This window comes from Motacilla alba, chromosome 1 (assembly GCF_015832195.1).
Source record: "Motacilla alba alba isolate MOTALB_02 chromosome 1, Motacilla_alba_V1.0_pri, whole genome shotgun sequence".
NCBI classification, from domain to species: Eukaryota; Metazoa; Chordata; class Aves; order Passeriformes; family Motacillidae; genus Motacilla; species Motacilla alba.
The window spans coordinates 89,896,947-89,924,840 of NC_052016.1; the positions used below are offsets into that span (position 1 = coordinate 89,896,947).

General features: G+C 39.5%; 1 protein-coding gene across 1 annotated transcript in view; it reads left to right on the top strand.

The window, feature by feature from the left end:
* DHRSX (dehydrogenase/reductase X-linked) overlaps positions 1-27,894 on the top strand; it is a 164,384-nt gene that overhangs the window by 49,361 nt on the left and 87,129 nt on the right. The window contains exon 3 of the mRNA XM_038156179.1: positions 2,592-2,660. Within this exon, the coding sequence (XP_038012107.1) occupies positions 2,592-2,660 (69 nt within the window). The remainder of the gene's footprint in view (positions 1-2,591; positions 2,661-27,894) is intronic.

The following is a 27,894-nucleotide window of genomic DNA, read 5'->3' on the forward strand; positions in this document are numbered from 1 at the left end:
AAATATGATACTGAGGATTCAAACCAGATGACAGCAGTAAGAATTTAACCCTTGTCTAGTAAACAATCCTCCTCCTGAATTTAGGGTGCTGTACATGTGTTCAGTGCACTTGTACATGTGTTCAGTGCCTTTTAGTGACCCAACTTCATCAAGAAGATGCAGATTAGTTTTGATTTTTCCCAATCCAAAGCTGACTGTGTTAGCTTGATGACTTAAAAAACATTAAAAAAAATTGAATAATTAATATAGCACTTAAAGGATGTTGATCTTTTTGATGATGCCTACCACTCACTTTGCTTAGAAGATCCCAGAAGGACATACTAGAAGGGAAGCAGTGCAAAAGTGCAGTGTCCCTCTCCTCTCCCACCTGGCTTTGGCAAGGGGGTGCTGATGTCCTTAACCTAACTCAGAAGCCTAGATTAGCCTCCCAGATTCATGGTATCCTTCTGATCTAAGTGTCTTTGAACTTTTTGTAAAGATTTTGGTCATTTGTTCAATGCCTTTATTCTTTCTTACAGGATTTTCTTTGAAAGAAGGATTTTGAAAACCTCTATTATTGTGGCAGTTTTCACTGAAGCTATTTCAATTTTGCAATACTCCAGCCTTCAGCATCTGGTTTTCAAACTCTGTTGGATCAGGCTGGAAACAGACATCTGAAGTGACTGTTTAGCAAAATAATAATTTTTTTTCCCAGTGGTCTAGAGCGAAAAATATGCAAATGTGAATAAAATGAGCTCATTTGGAAGGCACTGGGCTTTAATGAATAACCATTTATATAACAGCAAAATAAAGCAAATTAAAATTTGTTGTGAACACAAGCTCTTTTTAAAGAACAAATTAAATGAATATACTGAGAGTTATATCAAGATGCTGGAGGCTTTAATAAGCCAGATCTCTGCACGAGAGGTGCTGAATAAAAGAGGAATCAAATAAGATGTTCACAGAATTGGCACAAAAGTATTTTTATTTCTAGCATAACACAATCCAGCCTAATAAATAACAACACATTGAGTTTGAAATCCTACTCTAGTACATTACTTGAGATGAGACAGTGAGGAAAATTAATCTGTTGCCCATAAACCCTGTGCTCAAATTTCCCCAGAAATGGCAGGGTTTCACTGTAGGGTTTGTTTGTTGATGCTGCATCTATATCTGGGAATTAGCATCAAACTGAATGTTTTTCTTCTATACAAGAGTGGATGGTTTTAAAGGGGGAAAAACAGCAAGAAGAAAACACTGCAAATATCTGCTTTGTTGTTTTGGGTTTTCCTTCCTTCCTTCCTTCCTTCCTTCCTTCCTTCCTTCCTTCCTTCCTTCCTTCCTTCCTTCCTTCCTTCCTTCCTTCCTTCCTTCCTTCCTTCCTTCCTTCCTTCCTTCCTTCCTTCCTTCCTTCCTTCCTTCCTTCCTTCCTTCCTTCCTTCCTTCCTTCCTTCCTTCCTTCCTTCCTTCCTTCCTTCCTTCCTTCCTTCCTTCCTTCCTTCTCTGTCTGAGCAATGTAAGTCCATAGTTAATGGAGTTTATAGACAACAGTTGTACATTGGTATGACTCTAGATTTTATGTGAGAATTATTTTCTTTCCAGTACATGGAATGCTAAATGTATTAATTTTGGCTAATTTTTTTAAATGTTGGGTTTTCTTGCATATCATGAAAACAAAGATATGCTTCAAGCCCTTTTTTACTGCAGAAGCACAGCTAAAACTCCATTCTCAAAAGAATACATCTTAGAGTAAATACAAGCATGTACCAGCAATGTGATCAGGGGGCTTAACCAGATACCTCCTGAGGTCTCTTCCAACTTCATTCTGTGGTGCTGTGAAACCAAGAACAGGATACTTGCAGGCTAGCACAAAAATAAAATCTTTATAGAAACTTTGGCAGAATTTTATATAATGAGGAAAATAGGCAACTTCATGAAGTTCATAAGATATATCAGTATTGTTATCCAATTTAGATAATAAACAATAGGTATTTTGATGTTTCATGCTATGGAAAGTATTAGTGGATGGATAAATTGAATGTTAATTTAAAAAATTCAGCTTGTGTTAACAATTCCTATATCTCTTGTGCTTATGTTTTTTCCTTTGACATGTTATAAAAAGAATGCCAAACAAATTTCAGACAATTAGTAACCACCCACCTAAGCTGAAAGGTACAAGAGACATTCATGTGATGCTTAATCACATTTTATGCTAGCACTAATAAATACTCTCATGAGCACTTGTGACAGGGTAGTCAGGACTTTCCTTCAACTGTGGAAGTCTTCATTTTTGAAAAAAAAGCAAGGGGAAGTTTTCTCTAACCTGTAGTGAAGTTTTTGCAGAATCTGGATGTGATACAATTCACTTGTCTCACAGACTCAAATCTCAAGTCTGCTGGTCCAGTGGATAGTCCTATTTTATATGAATAAATGAGATAAACTGGCAGAACTTGTGGGAATCACAGTGCATTTGTGCAGCCCTCTTTGAAAGCCTCTGCAGCACATCTTTCCACCTAAAACTTCATACTAGTTTTACACTGTGGTTGGCACTTCGTAGGTGCCAATCCTTAAACTGATTGCATTGCTAATTTTTATTTTCTGTCCTTTAACAGCTGGAAACAGTGAAAGTGATGGCCAAGAAGCGGTGAAGAAAATAAACGAAGAAACTTTGACTGGAAAAGGTACCATATTATATCCTTTCCTTTAAAAAACCATTTTTCCTCTCTTTTTGCTGTCATCTCCTTTTATATGAGGTCCCCTTATGTATTGCTAGATTTTTTTTTTTAAATCTGGGGCACTGGAACAGGTTGCCCAGAGAAGTTGTAGATGCCTCCTCCCTGGAAGTGTTCAAGGCCAGATTGGATGGAGCTTGGAGCAAACTGGTGTAGTGGAAGGTGTCCCTGCCCATGGCAGGAGATTTGGAACTAGACGCTCTTTAAGGTCCTTTTTTTCCTAAATGATTCTGTGATTCTGTGAACCGAATTCCTGAAATAAATCTGACTCAGGGGTAAAATGCATAGGCTATTTCTTAAAAAACTTTTTCAGCCTGGTTTGACTTTGCTGTTTGTCATTGAAAAAGGATTGCCTGCAAGTTACAGTCTGCCTGAGTATGTGTGTGTCTATGATTTAATAGATGGGGAAAAAATTCAGAATACCAGTAATTTTTGCTAAGGGGAGGATGATAGCAGGTAAGAGTGTGTGCTCTTTTACTTTGCTTGTTTTAGGAGCTGACAGGTTTTTGAAAGACCAAGGCTTCTTGATTGGGTCATTTGACAATGTTAAGAGCTTATAATACTTTGCAAAGTAAAACCATTTTCTTAAATATAAATAGACCTTTCATATCAAGCCTAAATTCCCACCTTTCTGTGGTTCTTCTCTTATTTCCTTTACCTGATGATTTATCATGTTTGTACAGGTATAGGGACAGCATAGCACGATAACTAAGAGAAAAGGCATGTTCCACATTACCTGCTTTGTGATTACCATTTGCAGTTCATGGTGGGGGTTAGTGCAGCTCATATTTTTGTCCCTGGGTGTCACTGGGTGTAGTTCCTAACAGTGCATGATGATTCATTCCTGCCACTTTGACGCATAATTTCTTGGCAAAATAATAGTGTTTAGGATCTATTTAGGATCTTCATGGCTTCTTCTGAGATCTGATTCTGTTTTTGTGCCTCTAATAATTACTGTTATGATGATCAAAATAAACGTTAATTATTGTGTTAAAAAACCCTTTCATTATGATTTATCTTTTGACTTAAATAAATGTGCATCCATTATAGCCTCGGGACACATGTATGCTAGCGAAAAGCATCACAAATTAAGGCATAGTTAGAAGGATCATGAAAGGAAAAAGGTAATTGTTACATCATTAAAGTTTTTTGCTGGAAGTTTCTGTGCAGAGACCAAAAGTTGGAATTAATAATGTCATGTGACTCGCATGAATCTGAATAAACAGGGTCCCTGTTATTTTCTCCTTCTGTGTGATCACAGGCTTTTCTAGCACTCCAGTCTTTCTTGCTTTTTCTAGGTAAAGTCAGTTATAGCCCTCAGTTATAAGCTGTTAAGACAAAGATGTCAGTTTGAGGAAGCTGAAAGAGTATTTAAAGTCGACCGAAGTTGTTCCTCATTGTAATTATTTTAACTGAGGCTTAAGTAATCTCAGGCCCCGACAGGTTTGGACTAAAAATAAATTGGAAGAATATTGTCTTTTAGGAATTTCTCACTGATTGAGGGAAATTTGTATTTACAAGTGCAACATTTGGTACAAAAGATTTGTTCAGAACTGAGAGCCACTTCTGTGTTACCGTCTATCAATGAATCTGCACTTTGTCTTTAATAGGATGTGTGTGTAGATACTGGACTAAGTGTCCTTGGTTTGCTATATGATGCTTGCATCCAAACCAAAACATCAAGACAGGGCTGGGCAAGAGTATTACCTTTTCAAAAGCTACAGTTCAAGATCAGTTTAGTCACTGCATGAAAACATTATTGGTTGTCTTGACCCTTTCCCCCTGCTTTTTCTTTGAGCATTTTTCATGGCCCATCTGAAAACACTGCTTTACCAAAACCGCTCCCATCAGGAACATCAGACTCTTGAAGGAGAACTACTGAAAATAGTATTTTTGGGCAGCCAGCATGGTCAAGGATTGGGACAATATAGCTATTGTGGACAAACAACATAAGTGGATGCCATTGGTTTGTTATCTAGATCTCAGATTCCTTAGAACGAAGAAAATCTCCTTGCTTTTTTATCAGGTTAGACAGCAAAAGGGAGCAAAAGACCTTGTCCTCTCCTTGTTGCCTGGCTGAGCCATACATAGCACAAACATCCCCAGAGACAGCTCTGGGAAAATGCCAGGCTTATTGAATGGAAGTAATTATAACGTTTTAAGGCCCTGTCATCCTTCTCTGTCTTGGCCTTGTCTGTCTGGGGCTCTGTCTGATATCTAAGGGTAAGTAGTTTTACTTGACATAATCTGTACTTACTTCTGGGACAAGTGAGGCTCAAAGCATGTACATAAGTAATTCCTATGAAGAAGCTGAGGAGCAATAATGTGCTAACAGTTGCAGAGGAGGATAAAGGATAGTAATAAAAAGGCTGTGCATGCAGGTGATGGGTTTTGGTTTTTATTTTTTTGGATTTTTTTGTAAAAACATGGCAAGACATGAAAAGAGGATGGACAAAACTTCTGAATACAGGGAGGCAGGAAGCCTGGTTTTGCCCTCTGGAGGCATGGAAAGTAGAGCCAATGCCAAAAGAGAGTACAGAACTGGAGAGGAAAGCAGTTGCAGCCATTTGCTACAAAGCAGTGATGCTAAAGGACTCAGAAAATCTAAACATTGTCGCACTTCATCTCTTCTTTCCACCCACCCTCTCCCCTGGGGTTGCATCAGAAACCTTCTTGGGTCCTCTCCCTGCTGATTCCAGACTATTTAAGTGTCTTCCTTGGTTTTGGGTCTCTGTTCTGTGTAAGCTATTGCAAAGTGTAAGGAGGGAGGATGCACATGGGCCGTTGAGTGGAAGTAAATAAGCTACAATTCCTTGGGGCATGATAGACCCAGTTAGCTTAATCATCAGACCCTCCTCCATGATAAAGAAATCACAGCCCTCAGATATCCAGAACGGGCCAGAAGTAGTGCTGCATTGTCATTAAAATTCTCACACCAGCACTATTTCCAAAAGACCAAGGGCAACACATTGCTACAGTGTGAATCATAAAGCTGGGAGAAGCCAGGATGATGTGGACGTTTATCTTGCTTCCATTTGTTAAATTGGGAACTTGTGTTGTTAATAGTAGCAATTATATGGCTGGGAAAATCGTTGATGGCTCGGGATTGCCACAGAGATATTCTAATTGGATAAATCTCTGTAATTTGCACATAGGGTGTGTCTCTGTTAGCGTGTTCATTAGTTAGATCAGTTGGGTGCTTTTCAGGCAAGCCTCAGCTCTTGGCTGCTTGCTGAGTGTAGGTTCCTATCAAGAAGGGCACTGCAGGTCTTGGCCTGGATTCTCTTTGGACAGGACTAGCCTGGGAGGTAAGTTGCAGCAGTAACAGAGCATTACTGCATGGCAGCAAACTTCAGAGTTTATCTGAGCCTTCCACAGGCCTGCAGCAAGTGCCTATGTCAGGTGCCCAGCACAAAATGAGCTCCAGAAATGGACTTATGTCCATTATGATCCAAAGTGCTTGTTAGTGCAGCCATAACAATAGTTACCAGCGGTGAACAAACTTCATTGAGCTGTGGAAATGGGAGGTTTCTGAGATAAAGTCAACTCTCAATGGTACTGAAAAAGAATCTCTCAATTTACATAACAGAGTTATATCTCCTGACTCAGTTATCCTCAGCTTATGTCTCTGCAAATGAAAGCTGGTTTTAGCCCGATGATTACAAACATACAAATGTTGGAAACTCATATATAAACATGAATGAAAGCTTCATTTGTGCCAGCAAAGGTTCATGAATGCCGATGGAATCAGCAATTAGCAAGACTTTATGCATAAATGTCACATAGCACAGTACCAGGGGAAAGCTCTTACATCTGGAGTTTAGGAGCTGGAGCTGCAACTAGAGTCAAAGGAGAAAAAAATTATCACTTAGTGAGAAAAGAGGGTGTAAAAGTCATATTAAGCGTAGACCTCTTCAAAAGGAGAAGCTTACGTTTAATCTCACCCAACATTTTTGTGGCAATTTAAATAAAACCACAATTATAAAACTACAAGCTGAATTCACAGTGTTCATGAAACTTCCATTTGAAGTCAGGTGAGAAAGGAAGAAGAGACTTTCTCCCTCAGAGTCAGAGGAATGCAGAGGTTAGCACAGTGGCAGCCAAATTGTGTCTTTTACAGTCTGACCCACATCAAAACAGCGTGGGCCAAATAGTAGAATGAATTGTCTTAAAAAAATTCGCGTGCGTTTAACAAGCCTGGCTTTTTCCCAGACCTTTCTCTAGAGATGCTTATGCTACATGTGGCTCAGCCAGGGAATAAGGAGATGACAAGGTCTCTTGCTCCCTTTTGTAGTATAACTTGCTAATAAATAAGGAATTTTTCCTTTTTGTTTGAGAGCTGAGGTTGAAGAATTGACATGAAAGAAGGTGGGCTAATATAGCCGATTCGTACCATGTTTAATTAGAGAATAACTCCTGGGTGGTTTCTCCACCAACGCTTGCTGTGTCAGGCACCATTTTTAACAGAGCAGTCCAGCTTTTTCTGCTCTCTACCACAGTTTGTTGTTAGCTTTCCGTGCAGGCTAGAGGAACTCCTCTGCTGAGTTCCCAAATTCACAAACTTTTAAACTTGATGGTGGTATTCCCATCATGTTAGCTGGAGTTATCTTCAGCAAAGAGTTCAGTTCAGCAAGGACTGATTCCTTGTTAATATGTGCAAAAATGTCTGCCAGGACTTTTTCTTTTGCATGGCATGCCAAAGACATCGTTATGGAAGTGGTACTCCAACCAGTCAAAGATGGTGGAAAATATTTATGTTGGAGACATATCTTCTACAAGTGTGCATAAGTATATGTGGCATGTGTGAGTTTATGCTTGCTTGTGTCACTTTTTTTTTTTTTGGTGGTGTTTTGAGTTGTAAAAGCGTCACATCCTGGGCTTGTGGCTGGACCTAATGTGGTTACCTTGTGTCTTCTACCACATCCTATTGAAATATCCTTTCTCTACCACTGCTGATGCTGACAGACCTGTAGGGTCGGTTTAAAGAGCTTCCTGACAATGACAGCGCAGTTTCCACCTACCCAGTTTCTTTTCTTGTGCTGGTGCATTATCTCCAGCACTTGGCTTTGGCAGGTGAATGACTGCCCTCAGTTGGAGCTGTACAGCTGAGCACCAGGCTTATGAAGACATCTTGAAGACATTATGAAGACATCACCAAAGTGGTGATATGAATGGGAGCAGAGAAGTCTCAGTCTGACAGTGTTCCACGTTGCAGGACCCTGTGTGGAACTGCAGAGTTTTTCTGCTTTGTCACTTGATGACAGGTATAAGAACCTTGCCTAAACATTAAGATTTATTTTCCTTCCATAGACTCATCTGAGGTTATATTAGGTATATTCCATCCATATGAACATATTTGAATACTGGAAAATATTGGATGTATTAATATAAATTTGTGCCTGGATCCTCCCAATGCACAAGGATGGAAGACTCTTTTCTGGAGACCAAGAAAGTAATGCATGGGCTAATACTCCTTCTCTGTGCTCATAACACTTATGTCCTTTATGCAGTAAAGCTGGCGACTTTTTGCTTGATATTAAGCAGGGAAGATTTTAATCCACAGAAAGATGTCTCCAGAGCCCTCTGATAAAATTACTTAGGTGAAAAGTTTTCAAATTAATTGTCCTGCTTTTCTGTTTGTTTTCCATAATTCTTTGATGCAAAACCATGGTTAGATTTGTTAAGCCTGTTTGCTTATGTCTTTTCTTGCTCTCCTTTTGACTTCCAGTGTAACACGGCACAAGATTTCCCCTCTCAGTTCTTACAGATACCTAAAACAATAGAGAACCCCCTATTTTTTGGGTTTCTTAAAACACTTTGGAAATTGAGTGGCCATGTTAACAGTGTGGCAAATCAGAAATTAAGAGCAGTGTGAATACGGTTCACATAGCTGAAGATGAGCTGCATATCTGGATACTGAGATGGAGATAAAGTCTTTCAAATGTGAAATGTATTCATAATGCAGGCACAAGCTCTGCCTGTTGGTTTCCTGAATTCCCATTTCCATTGGAAATGTGAAACACATTTCATTAACAGGCTCTGCCACTAGGAAATGTGATTTTCTCTTATTTAAATTATCTCTAATTGAAACTTAGAGACAAAGAAGTGCACAGGTGTAGCTGTAGGCAGAATAACAAAGTCCCGTCAGATGTCTTGAAATGATTTTCTGACTATAAATCACCAAAGCTTTGTGTGACTAATGGCACCAAAGCTCTGAGGTTAGGATTTTGCTGATTGTGCTGCCCTACTGAAGGCAATCTGGAGAAAGGGAGTTTCAAATTAAAATTGCCTCTTCAAGGCTGGAAAAAGCTCCCATTTCAAATTTTTGCAGGATTTTGATCCTCTTGTATGCGCTTATAGAGTCATGATGTTGTGCAGTGAATGAATAAAGGTGCCCCTGGGTTTGTCACATCCTTTGGTATGCCATTATTTTTCCATCTCCATCAGTAGTTGCAGGCAGGTTGTGTGAGCTATTTCTAGACCTTGTCTGTTTTCAAGAAAATTGCCAACATATACTGCAAGACAAAGCCAAGAAAAAAGCAATTTGTGCTCTCTCTGGAATGCTTTCATATTTCTCTTTCAAGAACTACATTATATAGACCTATCTTCTGTGAGTTACATGTAGGGCTTTAGAAGTTAATTTGCTTATAACAAGTAGAATGTTTTCTGGGGAAATGCCATTGGCTTCTGCACTGGAGATCCAGCTGCCAAGAGCATGGAGAACTTGTGGGCTGAAGTAAACGTGGAATAAGCAGAGCCTGTATGCTGTGTGAGCAACCTCCCAGGTATGAGCTGCACATCAAACAACAGATGCTGGTCAGCCTGAGTGTGCAGGCAGTGCCAGTATTTCCTTGTCAGCTCCATCCTTGGAGCAGTTTGGCAGAGCTGCAGAGGAAGCACTGCTAGAGAGGAGTCTCTGCACCTCCCAAGGACCAATGCCACTATGCCCATGCTTAATTTGTTCTTCAAGGACTATTTTTCAGTGGCAAAGAATTGAAGCTCTGAATAAATGTCCCAGTTCTTAAATGAGTTATGAGCCAGGCTCTCCTCAGCAGTGCCCAGTGACAAGACTAGAGGCACTGGGCACAACCTAAAATGCAAGAAATTCCATTTAAAATTAGAAAAAAAAAATTTTTAAAAATTAGCATAAGAGCTTTTGGGTATCAGCACATGTTGCCCAAAGAGTTTGTAGATTCTCCATCTTGAGAGATATTCAAAAGCCATCTGAACATAGTCCTGGGCAGCCATCTCCAGGTGGCCCAGCGTGAGAAGGGACAATCTCCTTCCAGCCTCAGCCACCCTGTAACTCTGTATATCTAGCAAATTTTAGCTGCCAAACCCACATGAAACCCTGTCTGCTTTGTGTGCCCAGACCTGAATACAGGTACTGTAACATACACAGGTTCCAGGACTTCAGGGCCTTCCAGAAACTGTATCAGTGATCATACAGTGCCAATGTTAAGACTTAGGTGCATGTAGTGATAGGAATAGCAATAATCTGACCATAATTCAGTCTTGGGAAGCAGATATTTGAAAAGAACTTCATAGCAGTGCAAAAAAACTCATCTGTGCAAGTAAAAAAAAAAATCCTCCTGTGGAAACAAAGAGAAGAAGTGTAGAAATACTGATGTTTAGAGTAAGAATGACTCTGAAGCAGCTTCCATTCTTGTTTCTTTTGGTGTTTTGGATTTTGGTTTGTTTTATTGTTGTTGCTGTTGTTGTTTTTGTTACTGTTGTTTAGGTGTGTTTTGTTTGTTTGGGTGGTGTTTTGCCTGTCTTGTTTGGTTGGTTTTTGTTTTGTTGTTGATTTTTTTTGTTGTTGCTTTATTTTTCATTTCTGGTTTTTTTTTTTTTTTTTTTTTTTTTTTTTTGTGCAGGGCATAGACTAATTTCTGTTTTTTAAGACTTGAGTTTTAAAATATAGGTTTCAAATTTAATGTGTTCAAGATTACATGAGGTATGTAATCTCTGCCACATTTTCATCATCTGACTGTAAATTATCATGCTCATGTACACTTTGAAACCCTTCATAGCCTGAAGTCTTGCAGGGGGTGTGTAATGCCAGCATTTTTAATGGTCTTTTCCGATACTTGGTGCTAGAAAATCTTGCTTGTAAGAAGAAAAAGAAATATTCCTAAAGATACTTATAGGCTCTTCAATTAAGCCAAGCATCTAACATGAGAATCATTACAAGCCTAATAATCATGTCTCAGTTTGGATTTCTCTTCATATATTGAGGCACTTTTCCTGGCCAAGGTGATGTGGACTGTTTCCACCACTGTTTAATTTCCCCAAGATAATGCTTGGCTGTGTTTCATTCCTTATTTGATTTTAACATTATGTCTGCCACTGGCTTCTCTTACCAAGATTTCTGTTGACTTCAGGCTGCTTGGCAGGAGAGGCTCTTCACAACTGATGTGACTTGGGGAGACAAAATAAATCAAATCATCTTTCCAACATTTACTTTGACCTAGTTGAAAAATAATCCTTGCCAATGTTTTAGCTCCCAAGGATAAAAAACGTGGGCCTGTGGTTGGAGAGAGATCTCCATGGCTCTGGGCAAGATTTGCTGTTGTTCTGCCTTTCCTCTCATTTTACTCCAATCTCACTTATGCTCGCTTGTGCTTTTTTAAGAAGTAATTTACAACTAAGCTTCCTGGAACATGGATCTCATATAAATGATATAGTGTCTGTACTTCTGTCTCTTTAAGTATTTGATGGCATATCAGAGGGAAAATAAAAGGGAGGAAAAATAATATAAGGCAAAAAGCAATTTCTCCTTTTCAAAACTTTGTCATGACAGTTGGAGGCTTCTGAACTGGAGGTTTGTAACAAGTTAATTTTCCAACCTAAAATGTTGCAGGGTTTCTTCTAGCTTATACTCAACACTTGAAAGTCAGTACATGAAAAAATTCAGTGGTCCTTGTTGGAACAATTTTTTGTGAAGACAGAATTTTTCCAAGAGATATGTCTGTTTGAATGGGAGTATTTATTGGCAAAAGAGAGAAAGAAACACTTTTACAGTCATATCTACAAAATAACACAGAGAAAGTGCAGAATCTCTGTAGAAGGGATTAACTTGAAAAGTGGCAGTTTGTGTTCAGCTCGATCCAGATCAAAGGATTTTCATCCCAACTGTGTTTCTTATGTCCCAGACTGCTGTACTATAAAAGACAATATTTGTTTTAGAATGTAGACTTTAAATCTTCTTGATTTAATAAACTTCAGTTTATCAATGCTTTGTGTTTGTTTGCAAATGCACACTACAAATTATTTGGGGTTTTTTAACAAGAAAGTTTTTGCAAAAGTTTGTTTAAAAATATTTTGTTTAAAATTTGCCACAAAATGAAAATATCCTGTGGAAAACACTTCTTTTGTGTGAGTCGGAGCCCTCTTTCCATCAGTCTATTTGTTTTATTTTGGGTTTTTTTTTGTTTTTTCTTTGAGCTGATGCAAAAAATAATTGTTCCCTGGCTAAGCAAAGTCTTCAAATGGGATTTCCTTCAAGACTTTGTTTCTGAAAGTAGAAGACAAAGTGCATCTCCAGTGCCATGAAGGCCTATACTTTGAAGCAGTAGCTATGGATAATAGATGGAGATGTCAAAATATGTGCTTATTTGGGACAGAACAAGGCTGATATACTGAGCAGTTCTCCTGAGAAGGTTAGGCTCTTCCTCCAGTTTAGATAATCTCAAGTGGCTGGAAGAAGACTGCTATATTAGAACATACATGAGACAACTTTTTAGTCTGGAATCATAATACTGTAGTTACCTTGACTACCAATGATATGTAACTATATTGTATTTGCTTCTCCAGATGCCCTTTCAGTCAGTCCTACAGACAAGAGAGACGGAATATTGTTTGTCTGTTTGTTTGTTTTTAGTTTGCTTGAGTCATACCTCTAGAAACATGCTAGTCAGAAAGCATTACCCATTTCTGTGTTTCCACCCAGCAGGATAAAATAGTATGTTTGCCTTTGCTTGCAAAAGAGAACAATTTGTTGCAGTATTCCCACATCAAATTAACCTTTTCTTCATCTCAGTGCAATCAGAAATAGAGCACTTAGGGCCACGTTTGCATTGACTGGTGAGCGTTGGGCCCCAGGCTGCTGGCAGTGTGTGTACCTGTGGAGATGCATGTGGACATGTGGACATGTGGCTGCAGCAGCTTTGGGGAGCTGACAAGCTGAGCTGAGAGTCCTTCACCCCGTTAGAGCTCTGGGGTCTGCCTCTGTCTCCTTGTGGGCAGCCTGTCCAGGCAGAAGTCTGGGGCAGAGCCCAGCCTCTCAGCCTTGTGCAGTGGGTGCACAGTCTTTAGGGGAGTCTGAGATAGAGATCTTAGTAGGTTTTTTTGTTTAGATGACAAAGAGCTCATCAGGTAATGTAAATTGCTGGTGCCAAAGGTAATTTTTCAAGGTAGTCCAGAAATACCATTCTTAGGCTGTGTGAAAATTTACCATCTATATCCTTAGTCTCTTAAATGTAGTTTTACCTTATTTTCTAAAGATAATATTTAGAAATAAAGCCATTCTTTTGTGCTTCCAAAGTGTTTCCATGGGTGTTATTTTTCAGAAGCTGGATGCAAAATGGCTAATCCTTCATTTCAGCTGGAAAAGTGCTACCTGCAAGCCCCAGTTTTAGGGATTTGTAAGGCAGTAAAATGAGAACAGAACAGGGGATTTAATTAATTTATTTCAGCCTACAGTAAGAAGATCATGCTCTGGGGAGTTTGGGCCCAGTGCAGTGGTGACTCGTGGGGGACAGGTGTGTGAGGAGTTGGTGGGGGCTGAAAGGAAACTGTGGTTGTGGGTCCCAGCTTTGGTCTGTTCTCTGCAGCTTGAGGAGGAATGGTCCTAGGTGGTGCTTTCCGTGCTGTCTGACTTCATGGACCCTTTCCACAAGCTGCCATTGCAGCAACCTTTTAAAACACATCGTCTTCTGGTGCTAAAAATTAGTGATGTTTTCCTTTCAGTTCCATTTTAGCACCAGGTGAGATTATATGTCATTGATGATATAAGGAGTATTCCATCTCAGAGGGATGGTATAAATTTATGCTACCAGCACTAAATTATTCTTTTATTTAAAAAAATTTTTATGGACATTTTTGTTTTTAAAACATTTTTAAAGAATTTCTCTTTTTTGAAGGTTTATTTCAGGTTTTACAATTCATTTCAGGTAATATTTTTTTAATATGTAGTCTAGCCTTTGAGTTAAATAAAAATCAGCCTTCTACTGCAATGGATGCTATAAAAAGGAATATGTATGAATGTGTTCAAAGAGCAACTGAATCAGACACATAAAATGGGAGAAAATGGGTAAATAAAGGAAAACAGATAAGAGAATGATAGGAGAAAAAAAAACACACAACATGAATTCCACATTTCATGTTCCATTTTCTTTTTGAATGGTTGTATTTTTTAATTTAGTTTTCAATTTAATCCAAAATTGACAGTTAAGACACTAATGTGCATATTAATAAACCAAACAAAATGGAGAGATACTAAAGTATGAGAGGAAAGGGAGACTAAGGAGAACCCAACACAAGGAATAGACAAGGATGAAGAAGCATCTGAAAACAGAGAGAAAGAAGAACCTGGACAGAGGTTGCTGCCACATAAACTTGAAGGAGCATAAGATCATGCCCAGAAAATATTATGTGCAGGGGTTGACTGTTTATTTAGTGTTTATGCTAAGCAGACTTTTGAGTAGATGGTCCCTGAATAAAGAATTGGAGTCAATCCATAGTTCAGGATTTCTTTGTTGGAAGTTGCATTTACTACACTAAGATGTTAGAGAAACTCTCAGAGAGTCATGTCCTGGTCAGCAGTGACACAGCTTTCACAGCCCTACCTGCTTACAGGGATGACCTGGGCTAGCACAGTGCACACAAGGCTTGTTTAACTCCTCAGGCAGGATGTGTGGGGCTACAGGCTTTATTCTAGCCCTCAGCTTGCATATTCCCCCCTAATGCTCCATCAAGGAAAATTGTGTGTTTTCCTTTCCATTTGGTATACTTCACTTTCCTTGTCTTCTCTGAAGATCTTCCAAAGTGTTCAGCATTCCTGACACGTTTGTATTTCCATCTCTGTCTCTGTCACTCTTTTCCCTTTCTCTCTTTCTCACTCTTTCTGTCCTTTCCTTACTCTAGCTCTCTTTTTCCATCTTTCTTAAAATAAAACCATACAGAAGGTAAAATACAACTTTGTAACACATATCTGCCTGTTTCCTATTATGTTTAAGATAGTACTCGTGCACTCATAGGAGTTGCTTTGCTTTCTGTGGTTTGCATACTGCAAACCAGCATTACATGTCAATGAGAACCACCTGTAGTTTTATTGTTCTTTTTGGTTTTTAATTTTAAAAATTATCCCAGATCAATGGTGCTTGTACAGTCAGAAAAATTGCACGTTTTTAAATGGAAAAATGTTATTTGCTGTTCTCCATATTTTATCCACTATGCTAAGATTTTTTAGTTTCTCTTTAGCTGGCTTCTGAGATGGAGACATCCTGCTGCCCAGCCAGGAAAAACAAGGTTATTCATTGATTTTATATAGGATTGGAAGAGTACACATGAATGATATGGATTGTGTGATATCTTTTCTCTGGCAACTATTCTGTTAAATTCTGTTTCAAAGCTGTCAAATTTAAAAAACATGGAGTAAGAGTGACATGTTATGTCCAGTGGCTGTTTTTGTCCTAGGAAGAGGTATCATGCTAGCCTTGGGAAAAGCCTGAAAGATAACTTCCATTATTATTCAGCTGAAAAGCAGAAAAGAGTGACTGAATCATTAAGCTAATTTTCTCTGAAGGGGATGAAATAGCTACTGATGGGTTTTCCTCTCTTCTTGTGTTCCTACCCTTTTCATCTCAATGGCTCCCTGGCATCTCCATTCCCACTGAACCATCCCTCTGTCCTTTTCCCAAACCTACCTTCTCAAGTCCTGTATGTATTTCTAAATATTTCTGGCTTCCTTTTTTTTTTGTATCTTGGAACTACAAATTCTTAGTTTGGCTGCCAAAGACACGGCAGAAATAGGTATCAGTGAGCAGACAGAAATTTAAAGGCAGGACCTTAACCTCTACTTATGCATCAGCATACCTTCATCCTTGCCCCCAACCAGTTCCTTGTCAGTGTTGCTCTCTTTTGCTTTTGACATGGGAGCTTTTTAGTCATTCCTCGCACAGATAAATTCAAACATTTCCTCCTTCTTTAGGTGGAAAGCCCCTGAGTTATGCTATGAGGAAGGACATGCAAAGCCTCCATCCATGGCATGGAGGCACAGAGCTTCCCCCTGCTGCCTAGGGACTGGAGACTCGTACAACAGAGGCTGAAAGGGCTTTACAGATCACCACTACTGAGGTTAGAAGCCCAGGTCATTCTTCCTCCTCTCTTTTGTGGCAGGTGCATTTGAAGTGCTTCTATCAGCATATATTGACCCAATTCTCAAACATTATTAAAATCTGGGAAACTGTTTTAGTGGTTTTATGTTCATTTTGGACATGAACAGCAAGCAGGTAGAAACCTGTGAAACCACACTGGAGCTTTAGGAAGATAGAATGAAAAAAGAAAAAAACCCAACAAAACAATTAATGTTACTTTTCCTTTATTAACTCCTTTTTTGTTTTTGTCTTTCCTTTTAAGTTGACCTGTATCCTTCCTACCTAGGGGCTAAGTAACTCCTTCACTCCTTAAAAAGTGAATATTAAAGGAAAATAGATATAATATTACTTGTCATTTATGCAGGGTTAAGAAGTACTGTCAAGCATTCTGTACCTAACAGTTTGTATGATTACATTCAATAAACATGACTCACAAAGCTACTTGATTGTTGCATTCACATATTTCTAAGCCTTGTGGGGGGAATATTATAGCCTTCTAAATAATGGGGTTTAGGGCTGCAATTCCATGTCTTCTTGAAAACTTACAATTGACTTTAACCTAATCAGGGACTCTACCTCATCATTTCAAACATACTGCCTTAATTAGAAACTTGCCTCAGATTTAATGGGGGGAAGTGACAATTCCAGCAATTCATCTGGACAGTTACTCAGAGGTACTGAAGGTACTGAGGCCAGAATTTTGATCCTAGTTGGATATAAATTTGTTCTGGGAGGCGAGTCTCATGGATCTTCAAATCTGAATCATAAGAAGTGTGCAGGCAGCTGTTATTCCCACCCATGTACGCACTTGCTACTGAAAGACCCACAAACTAAATTTCTGTATTTCTTCAGTCAGTAAGAACTGTAATTCAGCTACATATTTTAAAATGCGTGCCTTGTAATATTTTTGTTTCTGATGAATTTACAGTTAATTGCAAGGATTATTTTGAAGGCTTCTAAACCCTTATTTAGCCTGTACAGTGCTGAATGGTAGTGTGATTTCTGTATATGCCAGAGTTCATATATGCTAATCAGTCTGACTGCTTAGAAAACACTGCATAGCATTGGACTAATTTGCAGGGAGAGTAGCCTGTAAAAGTTGGCTGTTAGCTGGTTTCAGTCACCTTTTGTCTACACATTGCCTAACGAGCAGCTGGATTCTTGTGCGTTCCCAACAGCTTGCAGTTCCAGTGCAATGAGGCTGAACCAGGCTTTTCTTTATTAAGGAAGGAATCAAGCTGAAAATAGTCTCTGTAACTGCTGTTTTCTTTTATTCATGGTAGTTACAGGCAACAAATCAGAGATCTTAGTTGTTTTATACTATACACCCTCTCCCACCATACACACACACTTGCAGGCATTTTGCAGTCCTTCCTTTAATGAGCTTCTTATTCTGAAGAGGTCACACTCTTCCAGAACATTGTTTGTTTTTCTCTGCTCGGGAGCAGCACCTTGCACGGATCTGCAATCATTCCCCTGTTAAGTGTTGCCTAATTGCCCACTTTTCCTCCATCTTTCAGGAAGTTCCTAATGATACTCCCAAGCCTCCGTTAAATATTTCTGTGTTGTCAGCAACTTTCACCACCTGTCTATTCAGCCTGCTTTACAGAAAATTCCTAACACCTGGCACTTAGCACTTGTTTGGGTATGGAGCAAATGAACCACTGCGTTTCTCTGGGGGGTGCTCAGAACTGGCAGCGGGTAGAGGCAATGATTGCTCCTGGTGAACCGGACCATCAGCCAGCCTTAGAGTCAGGTGCATAGGGAAAGGCTCTCCTCGGGGTCCAAACAAACCTGACACTGAAAACCTGGGCTGGGTTTTTTGTTTGGTTCGTTGGTTCTTTTTCCAGTGATGTGTGTACAAAACAGCAAATGCTCAAATAAAGCAAACAAGCATGATTTGGAAATAGCCAGTGCCTTTCCCTCAAACCAACACCACCTTATAATAGCAGTTGTACTAAGCTCTGTGGAACTGAAGAATGGAATGAAGCTTTCAGGTTTGAAAAGCAAGGAGCTGAAGGCACCAAGAAGGTAACACACTAGGATGCACAGCAGCAAGCTGCTGCTGTGTCACATCTTTGGAAAGAGGATATTTTATTCAGGAGTTGTCCTGTAAATTACCTACCTCAGTGTGTGGGTGTCAAGTCTACTGAGAAGATGGAAGAGCAAGTGGTTAGACACAGAGCAATGGGAATGCTGTGTTGACTGATCAGAAACCTTGTCTGGAAAGTGAAGCTAGTTTTAAGTGAATGCAGCAAGGAAATATGTAGGAAAAAGTTGGATAAATTTGGAGGCTTTTTTCACTTTTGTTGGAGTGAGAGAAGGAGTCAGGGAAACGTGAGCTGTCAGCAAGAACATCAGAAGGCTTTGTAAAGTTTTTTGTGAACACTGCGACATGTGCCTTTAACCTAGATAGATTGAACTGAAAGGGATGCAGGTACTAGCATGAAGATAGATAGATAGATAGATGGAAGAGTGTTGAGTTGCTCTTTCATGGCATACAGGATTTTTATCTCACAAGGAGGAGGTTCAAGAAACAGATCCAAGCCTAGGGGTGCAATAATAGTGGTGGAAGAGTTAGCAATATCTGAGGGATGACGATGAAGTCAACTGCAACTGGAGAGCTGCTGGCTATATTGGACACATTTACTGTATACACAAAGATCCTTCACATTTTTAACACAATAAATAAATAGCAGTTGGTATTGAATCTCCATATTCAGTGTCAAGAGTGATATAAATTGCTGACTAAATGGTCGTTTCAGTATCCTGGGTCATTTTGTGAAAGTCTCAGAAAGCAGAGCAGTGTGGATGAGATACAGGAATGGTTTCTAAAGATGAGCAAATGTTAGTCTTTTTAATTACAGTCAGCCTCTGAATTCATGAGTATGCTTTGTTCTTTGGACTTTCTTTTTTAATGTGTTATTTATCATTACAGTGAAGATCTAAAAGCTTCATTTCACTATGTGATTATATGGAAAATTATAAATTTAGACTTATTTTGGCTAGATATTAATCTTTTCTTCTGTAAGCCAAAAGTGAAAACTCATAAAGGAATTAATATTTTGTTTCTTCTGTAACATGTCAATAACAGCTTGTCTTTGGGAATTTTAGCCTTTCCAAATTCAATTTTAGCACTTACATGTTTACGCTACCTGTTTTAATTAAGAATTGGCAGGCATAAAAGAAAAAAAATCTATTCTGTGAGCTGATATGATCTTAATTGAGAATGCCTGACTCTTACTGTCATTGATCACTTATTTTTGTGAGTTATATCAAGGTGCATATGAGTAATATGAAATACTCCCCCATGGCAATATCTAGCAGCAGGAGCTGAGAGAGCCCAGGTGTTTTAACAAAGTGATTTGAAAAAGCTCCAGAAATAGTATGTGATTTTGGAATCCTTGGAGGACACAGGGGACAGCCTTCCAAACACCTGGACTCCTTGATCCACCTGTAGGATAAGCTTTTCTGCTAAGATGTTGCAGCATATTAATCATCTTTGCTGCATTTGAGCAATTCTTTGTGGTGGAGCTTCTGAACAAAGGCGCAATGTTTTTATGCAGATCCCATAGAAACATTGCCCCACAGAAAGTATTCTTCCCTGCCTTGTTTCCTTCGGACTTGCAGAAGGACTTTGACGGGCAGGGGTCTGGAGGAAATGGGAAATAAGAGGCCTTAGAATGCTTTAGAACTTCTATGTTCTTATGTATTGTACCTCTAGTTACAGAGGGAAAAATACAGAAGCTTACCTAAAAAAGGGTTTGGTTTTTAGCTCAAATGCAGTTTCTGAGTAAAGTCTTTCAACGTGTGCAGTTGTGATAGGTCAGAAAGAAGCTAGGAGATGTTAAAATAAACAGAATTGGGGGTTTATTTATTTTTGCTGTGCAGGAAGGAAAACATGGGCACCAGCAAAGCACGAGAAAAAAATGCAGTTTTGCCAGTGAAATAGTTTCATAATAAATGCATGATTTAAACTGTTCATTTCAATTTTCATATATGTTATAAGCAAACTATTAAGTTTCAAGGTTATTTAGGGGAAAAAAAAAGTAATATACTGAAAAAGTTTAATCCAGTGAGATATAGGATAAGACGGTCAGCAGACTTTTTCTTATATCTTAATGGGAAGACAAAGAGGCCCCAAGACTACATCTGATGCAACTTAGGAAGAATATAACACATGCAGTGTGAAGTGCTTATTAGTTACTGTTATTAAAAAAATTGCCTGCTGTTGCCAGGCCTAACTTTAGCTTTTTGAAGTGCCTAACTTATATTTTTGAATCATGTTGTTCTTTCATCTCCCAGATCAAAGAGCTTTGGACCTGTTTGAGAATGTTGAGACTGTAACAGGCTCAGTTAAGCTGCCTGTTATATAGTACCTACCCATGTCATGACTTTGGGTGATATAACCAATGACTTTCTGAGGCTGAGAAATATAATCTGCTCCCAATTGCTCCTGAAGAGCTATGTGTAACTAAATGACCACAAAGGTGCTTCTGACTCGTGGCATCTGCATCCCATATCAGGGTAAGACAGTGGTGCATATCAATGCTGATTGTCACCTTTGTTTTTCCAGAGAAATCTGGAAAATCTGGAAGCTATGGAAATCTACTACTGGATAACTAGGGTACAGTACAACATGCTCTTACTAAATTACATGAATTGAAAGTGGTCATCAATCAAAACCATTAGGGATATTGGTGGTTTTTTTTAATATTCCACAGGGGTTGGGATAGAATATGGTACAAAATTTTGAGATTCTTGAATTTCTGATCAAGGTGATCAGGGGATAAAAGTATATTTCAGCATTATATTTCAGCATTATGAGAGTTGGAGACTTCAAGAGCTAGCAATAGGGGTTTAGAGCGAGATACATATCCTAGAGATTTGTATGAGGCATCTCATCCACCCTGCTGAATCAAAACCTCAGTTTCATCCAGTGTAAAGACCTCATCTGGTACAAACAAGTTCTTCCAGATACGGGTTTTAGGTGTATTTTTCTCAAGATGTCAGGAGACAGCAAGCATGTATTTCTTTCTTCATTCACGTAGCAAGATGCCTTTGTGAGGAAGGAACTCAGGCGTACTTCATGAATTTTTTATTCCATGAAAGAAGCAAGGCCTTTCATTACTCAGCATGATATCCTCTCTAGAAACAGTCCTTCAGCATAGCTAATGTTGGGCATGCTGTGGTCAGTCTGTCTAACCTCATATATGCTGTTGCTTAAGCTCAGTGTCTGAGAAAGCCTTTGTGGACTGTCTTGAGTAACTTGGGGTCTTCTCACTTGCTGAAGTGTCTCTGAGGCATAGCCTGGGCAGTGTGTCTAAACCACCAGTGCCTGGGAGCTGATGGGAAGTGCTGTGGGAAGCAGCAGTAACTTGTGGGCTGCTCAAGCCCTCCTCCCGCTCCGTTTCAGCAGCAACCACTGTGTAAGAAGCAGCTCTGCTGTGCCGCTGTGGCTCGCGCATGTTTGCTGCTGTTTGTAGGACAAAACTCACCTGGACTGGTCCTGGGGAACTGGAGTGCCCTTTGACAGACCCTGAAGAAATAAAGAAACCAACAATTGATGCTGCTGGTGAGGATGATTTTGGGAGTTTGAACTTGGGCTCTTGTGGCCCTATGGAACTCCTCACCAGCCTCAGCCATTTGAGAACTGGTTGAGTCCTTCAAGCTCTTTACCCAAACACCTTCACTACTAAGAGGAGAGAGACTGGCAGACCTAAAAGGTGATTTCCTGAACCTTAGCCAGCTCTTTTAAGGACAGCAGCCTAAGTGGCTAGATGGAGCTGGACAGCTGACATCTAGGCAACTCTAGCTAACTGGTCGCCTCCTTTCTTTCTGAACCTTTGCTGCCATGCATAATTCAATCCTTCACAGGAGGAAAAGGGTGTGTTGGAATGAGTGAAAGAACAGATTAAAGGCTCCCAGGTAGTTACATATATAAGTATTTCAATCTGCTATAAAACAATTTGTGTCTCTTTGCAGGAAAATTTATATACCTTTTTTTTTTTTTCATATGAGATAAGGAAGAGTAATTTAACAAATAATACACCTACCACTTCCAGACAAACTCAAAAGAGATGTATGCTGGGGTAGCTGGCCTCAGTCCAGCAAAGCCATTAGACATGGGCAACCCTTGACAAAAGAAAATCTGCTTAGCTTGTCCTCCTTATTCTTTTGAAAGCATTGATCTAGTGTGATTTATTTAGCCTATTGGGCTGGGGTGTTTGAGGACCTACAAAGGAAAGGCCAGAACCTGGTCCAAGGCTATGTTTACCAGCCACCCTCTCTGCCCTCACCCAAAACCAACCTATCAGATTATTTTTGCACCCCTGAACCCACAGAGTTTTCCTTTTCTAGAGTTTCTATGTGTTGCATGCCAGCCCTCTCCCAGTCCCTTATCCTTCAACCTGGATGAAATTTGCACGGACTCAATATGTGTCAGCCAGATTTGAGCCCAACCTAAACACAGCCAGAGCACAATAATTATTGATCACAGTCGCAGAAGGGAAGGCTTAACCTTTGCAATGCTAAGAGTTTGTTCTTTCTCTAGTTTTAGTTTTACTTTGGGGGCCAGGGGGAACATGGATCACTGAATGAAACAGTGAAGGGCATGAAATAATTTGTCTCATTTATGGAGTAAATAGTTTAGATAAAGACACATCAGAATTTTTCAATAGCCTAGCCAGCTATAAATCCTTGTAACAGGAATACATCACTGTGTTCAGGGATTTTTATTCCTAAATATCCTGGAATCACACAGTGCATTTTTATATACTTCTCTGTGTTTCTGGTGAACAGTTCTAGGTCCCCATGGGTCTTCTGAATTGAACCAATGGTGAAACTTTTCTCTGTGATGTTGATTCGGCTAAATATGCCAGGGTACATGATATGTGAGTTAAAATCTGCATTGAGGCTCCAAAATTTTATTTGACTTATTTGATGGTTGTGCCTTAAGGCCAAGCATGACCAACTGATATTTTTCCCTTTTTCAGTTCCTCTGCCTGTGTTTTGTTGTTTAAGCTAGAGACACAGTAAAATCTCTAGTCATCCAAACTGCCTTCTAATTGTGTCAAATAGTAGCTATTCATCAATGAGATACTTTGCTATGTAAGATTTCAGAGAAAAATAGTTATGCTGAAAGGAAAATACAAAAATATTAGGTGTTACTTTTGTGGTTGATCTATTAATCTAGCTGTTATCTATGAATATGCCTGGTCACACCTTATGCATGTTTGTGCATTTGCTTCGTGCAGTGGGATTTTCCTTACTGCCTCAGGAAGAATCTCTGACCTCTGTGAAAGACTGCTGGTGTGATGGCCACAGCTCCAGCATCCAAGCCTCATACAGAAGCACACTTCTAGTACATGTACTCAGTATTAACATCTATAGATGTTGGATACAGCTCTCAGTTCCATAGCTTCCAAAATTGTAATTTCCAGGCTAGCACAATGCTCCAAGTTGTCTGATGCCAAGAGCCAAGGCCAAGTCTTCAGTGTCTGAAATGTTTTGTCTGTTCTGCAGAGATTTGCACAGTGCTGTGTCTGTACTTGCTGGTGAGGTGCCTGTGAGTAGCATCAGTGTAATGCAGATGTGCCTTACTTTCTCATTCCCTATTTCATGCAGATGCTCCAAGCTCAAAGCAGTGTCATCTGCCCCTTCCATGAGCAGAGGACCCTTGGCAGATATGTTCCTTCCCACGTAAAGGTCACAGGCTGCCACCACCATGAATGCTATGAATAGTTCAGCTGAAGCCATCTTTAAGCCAGACAGAAAAATAAACCTCTCACAGTGGAAAGAGCTCTTCAACATGATCCAGATTGCCTCAGTATAGTCCCTCAGGACTATTTGTGCAGTGGGATACTCTTCACTGTGAATAGGAGTGACAAAATCTGGCCCAGAGTTAGTTCCCTAAAGATGTAAGTACAGAAACATGTGCAGGGGCACAGAAATATTTTTTTTCCACCCATGATCTTTGCCAGCAAGGTCTTTCTCTCAGAGAGTCACTGCGGCAGTTCAAAGCTTCACGAGCATTGGGGGTTGACAGGGGGGAAACACTGCTGATCCAGCTCAGGGAAGCAGGCAATTTGCTTCTATAAAGTTACACTTAGTAAAGCTTTTGGGATTTCGTGTAGGCATATCTGAATCATGTGTGTATCAAGTGCTCTCAGTCATGAGAGGAAGAGGGGGTCATATGAGGATGAGAAGCTCTTCAGACAGTGCTCAGGCCACAGACAGGGAAGCTGTCTGGAGGCTGTGCAGTAATCTGGAAGTACTGATTAACAGTTTTATTGTCATTCATAGAGATTTGCAAAACACTGAAACCCAGAACATGCACATCTGCAGTACCCCATAGATGCTGTGCACCTGGTCCCTGGTGTGGTAGGAGGATCCAGGCAAGGGGTATTTCTTTGGCAGGATGGTTTTTTCTTCCCCAATTCTGCTGATTCTCAGGGAAGTCACTTCACTGACTGAAGCTTCTCTCTATGCCCAGTAAGCAATCTTAAGCAGGCAGAGGAAATAAGGCTGAGGTTTTCTCTGTGTGGAGAATTGGATACCCTCGGCATAATGCTTGAGACCACTGAGTCAGCCTTAACCAGGAACTCTCAGCCCCACGGTAATCTTTGCAAGTGGAGCTGTAAGTAACAAAACTGCTGGTCAGGTATGGGCACACAGTGCTGCTCTTAGCAGTATGAGTGTGTTTCTCTGAAGGTTTCGTTGTGATACACTCGTTTCACTCATTTGCCAGGCATTGTTGACCTTGCATTAGTGTGCTGTATGCATGCAGTGCACGGAGGCTCCATCCCTGACAACAAAATTTATTTATATATTTTTTTAGATATGCCTTTAGTGCTTGAAGAGATAGGGAATTTTGTTTCTGTTTTGTTAACCTCATATAACTCTTCAGTTCTTTCTCCCTCCTTTTTTTTTCTATTTTTTTCTTTTTTTTTTTCTCCTGTTTGCTTTTCAATGCCAGTTACAGATCCCAGATGTCAAATAGCAGCAGCAGCTGGCTGCCTGACAGATCCCTTAGGCTGCAGCTGGGTGAACACTACTGGACTTATTCTAGCTGTGTCATATAGATGGTATGCAGATGATTTCTCTGAGCTGTCATGCTTTTCAAATGCCTCTAGCTTCTTTTTTTATCCCTTCTTTTATTCTGGTAATACACAGAGCCTGGAAATTCAGCCTTGGAGAAATCTTGCATGTATTGTGTACAAGGTCTGTGGATCCAAAGGATGGCCTATCTGTGCAGTATTTCTTTTACATAACTAAATTATTCAACTAATAAATATGCAATATTCCTAATACTCTATTAGATTAGGGTTGACTGTGTCCTTCAACAGTCTGCATTTATGACAATAGCACTCTTGTATGAAGATGAAAGGGGAAACATTAATTCAGGAAGTCTGATCTCTCTTGAAAATGACATACCCAGTGTCCATATTGGTTGAATAGTACTTTTTGGTCCTTTTTTCTTCATTAAGTCAATGTGAGTAAATTGATTTAATGTTAATGACAGAACAGAGCTTCAGATTTTAACAGATGAGAGAAGCAGGAGCAAATTTTCAGTAGAAGTATAACTACACAATATGCTGTATTATCTACAAAGAAAAGTTACCTCACTATATTTTTAAGTTCATCTGTGCTGGTGAATTTTCTTTAGTAGTTTTGCTGTACATTACTTTTAACTAAATCCTTTTTGTAATGTGATGTAACTCTGCCTAACATTAATGCAATCATAACAAATGTATGGTTTTCCTTTAAACTACACCATATGTTTTGTGAAAGTAGTACAGTTTGAAAGAGAAGTACAATTCTGATTAAACTTTAGTATCCTTACTCTGAGTCAGTAATACCTAGAGAGCTGAATTATTTCATCTCAGATTATTGGAACATATGCTTAAAACTTCAAGGTAATATTTCAAATATAATTTTCTAATAATTTTCTAATAATTTCCCTCTCCAGTGCTGTCAAAGATATTAATAAACTCAAAACAGTTTGTTCTAGAAACAGAAGTGCTCATTGACTAAGCCACCTTTTTTTCCCTTTTGGGCAAAATCCTGAAAATATATTTCATCAAGTGGGGCAAATGCACTTCCTCTAAATGATCTAATAACTTCTGTGTTTTTTTGTCTAAACATTACCTGCAGCTAAAATGAAGGTGGTTGTTATAGATACAGGAGAACCCTTCCCATTTCTCCTTTCAGAAATTATTGATTTTCCTTGCAGGCAAAATGCAGAACCCAGATCAGAGCTATGGGACAAGGCAGAAGTGACATGAAAAAGTATCTATAAGCCAATAGAATTTTCAGCACCAATGGAAGTGATTCCACTGCCATTTATTGTAAATCCAAAGATAGTGTATGTGTTTCTTCTTTACAGTCACTGATTTATGTCTTGTGCATTACTTTTGAGTGGGGTATCATACAGCCTACACCTATGTGGTTTCTTGTAGCTACTTCTGCTCAAATCTAGTTCATCTTACTGCTTCCTAGTCACAACTTTCATCTTCCTAGAGACCCCTCATATTTACAGCTCTCCCAAGGACATTGCAAGCTGGGTGTCAATACATGTAATTCTCACTGAAGTTATTCATGCTTTCCCCCCTAGCTCAAAGATACTTTTATTCTCCCTTCCTACAGGAAATGCTATGCATTGGTCAGTGTTGAAGCTTCCTTTTGATGAAACTATGCACAGTAGACCTGTCCTGGGACACTCTAATACGAGATTAGTCTGAGTGCATTCTTGATTTCTGTCCTTGCTAGTCCAGAATAGAATCCTTCTGTTTTTCCTCTGGTCGCTTTTTCCCCAGCAGTATTCCTTCTCCAGTTGCAATTCTGAGCAGACACTCAATGCAATTGTTCATCTCCTTTAATCTTCTGTTGTTGTCAGTAAAGTTCCTGCTGGTCCTTTGTTGTGCTTCCAGTTGGTCAGATTGCTCATTCTCAGCCTCACAGACTGACTGACATGATAGAATGGCAAAGTATCCTGACTTCTCTGAAACAGACTATTGTAAACCTGCAGAAACATTATCTTCAAAGTGTTTTTCTATGTTCTTTTTCACGTCTTTCAGCAGGAGGCTTTATTGCAGAAGCTCTTTCAAATTATCTATTTTTCTGACTTTTTTTTTAATTGCTGTATCAGATTGCTTCTGATTTTGCTACATTCAGTTATGTCTAAAAATTTACAAGTATTCTAGAAGCTTCATGCAACACCTAGAGGAGTAAGAAGTATTCTGCATAGAAGTAGGGTAGTACAGAAACTTCTCTTGGTGTTTTTTTCCCTTTTGTTTCCCCCCCCCCCCCCCCCAAAATCTGGTTTAAGATATCAATTATTTAATCTCCAAGTCTTATGCCTTATCTTGCCTCAAGCTAATCTAAATTGCTGCCGATCATCATCATGGTTTTTTTCCCCAAGTTACTGGTCATATATACCTCTATTTTCAGCTTTTGTGATGTAAATTCTTCAGATAATTCCCTTCAGTTGTCTGTTCTTCCATCTGCCTGCTTGATCTCCTCCTCCTATAAGCCCTTTTCTTACATCATGGTATGTTACCTAGCCTTAGTCTGGGTCAACATGCACAGCTTCCCCTAGGACTTCAACGGTCTTGATCATTATCCTTCCTTTCTTCAGTTTGTTTCTCTAAAGCCTCCCACTGATGTAAATGTATCTGACTTCAGCACAAAGAATTCCAGGCTCCACATGCATCACTGCAGGACTGCTGAAACAGTTTGAGATTTGCTTTGTAAATACTTGTGATCAAGCAGGCTACTTCTCAGCTTATTCATGGATACTCAGT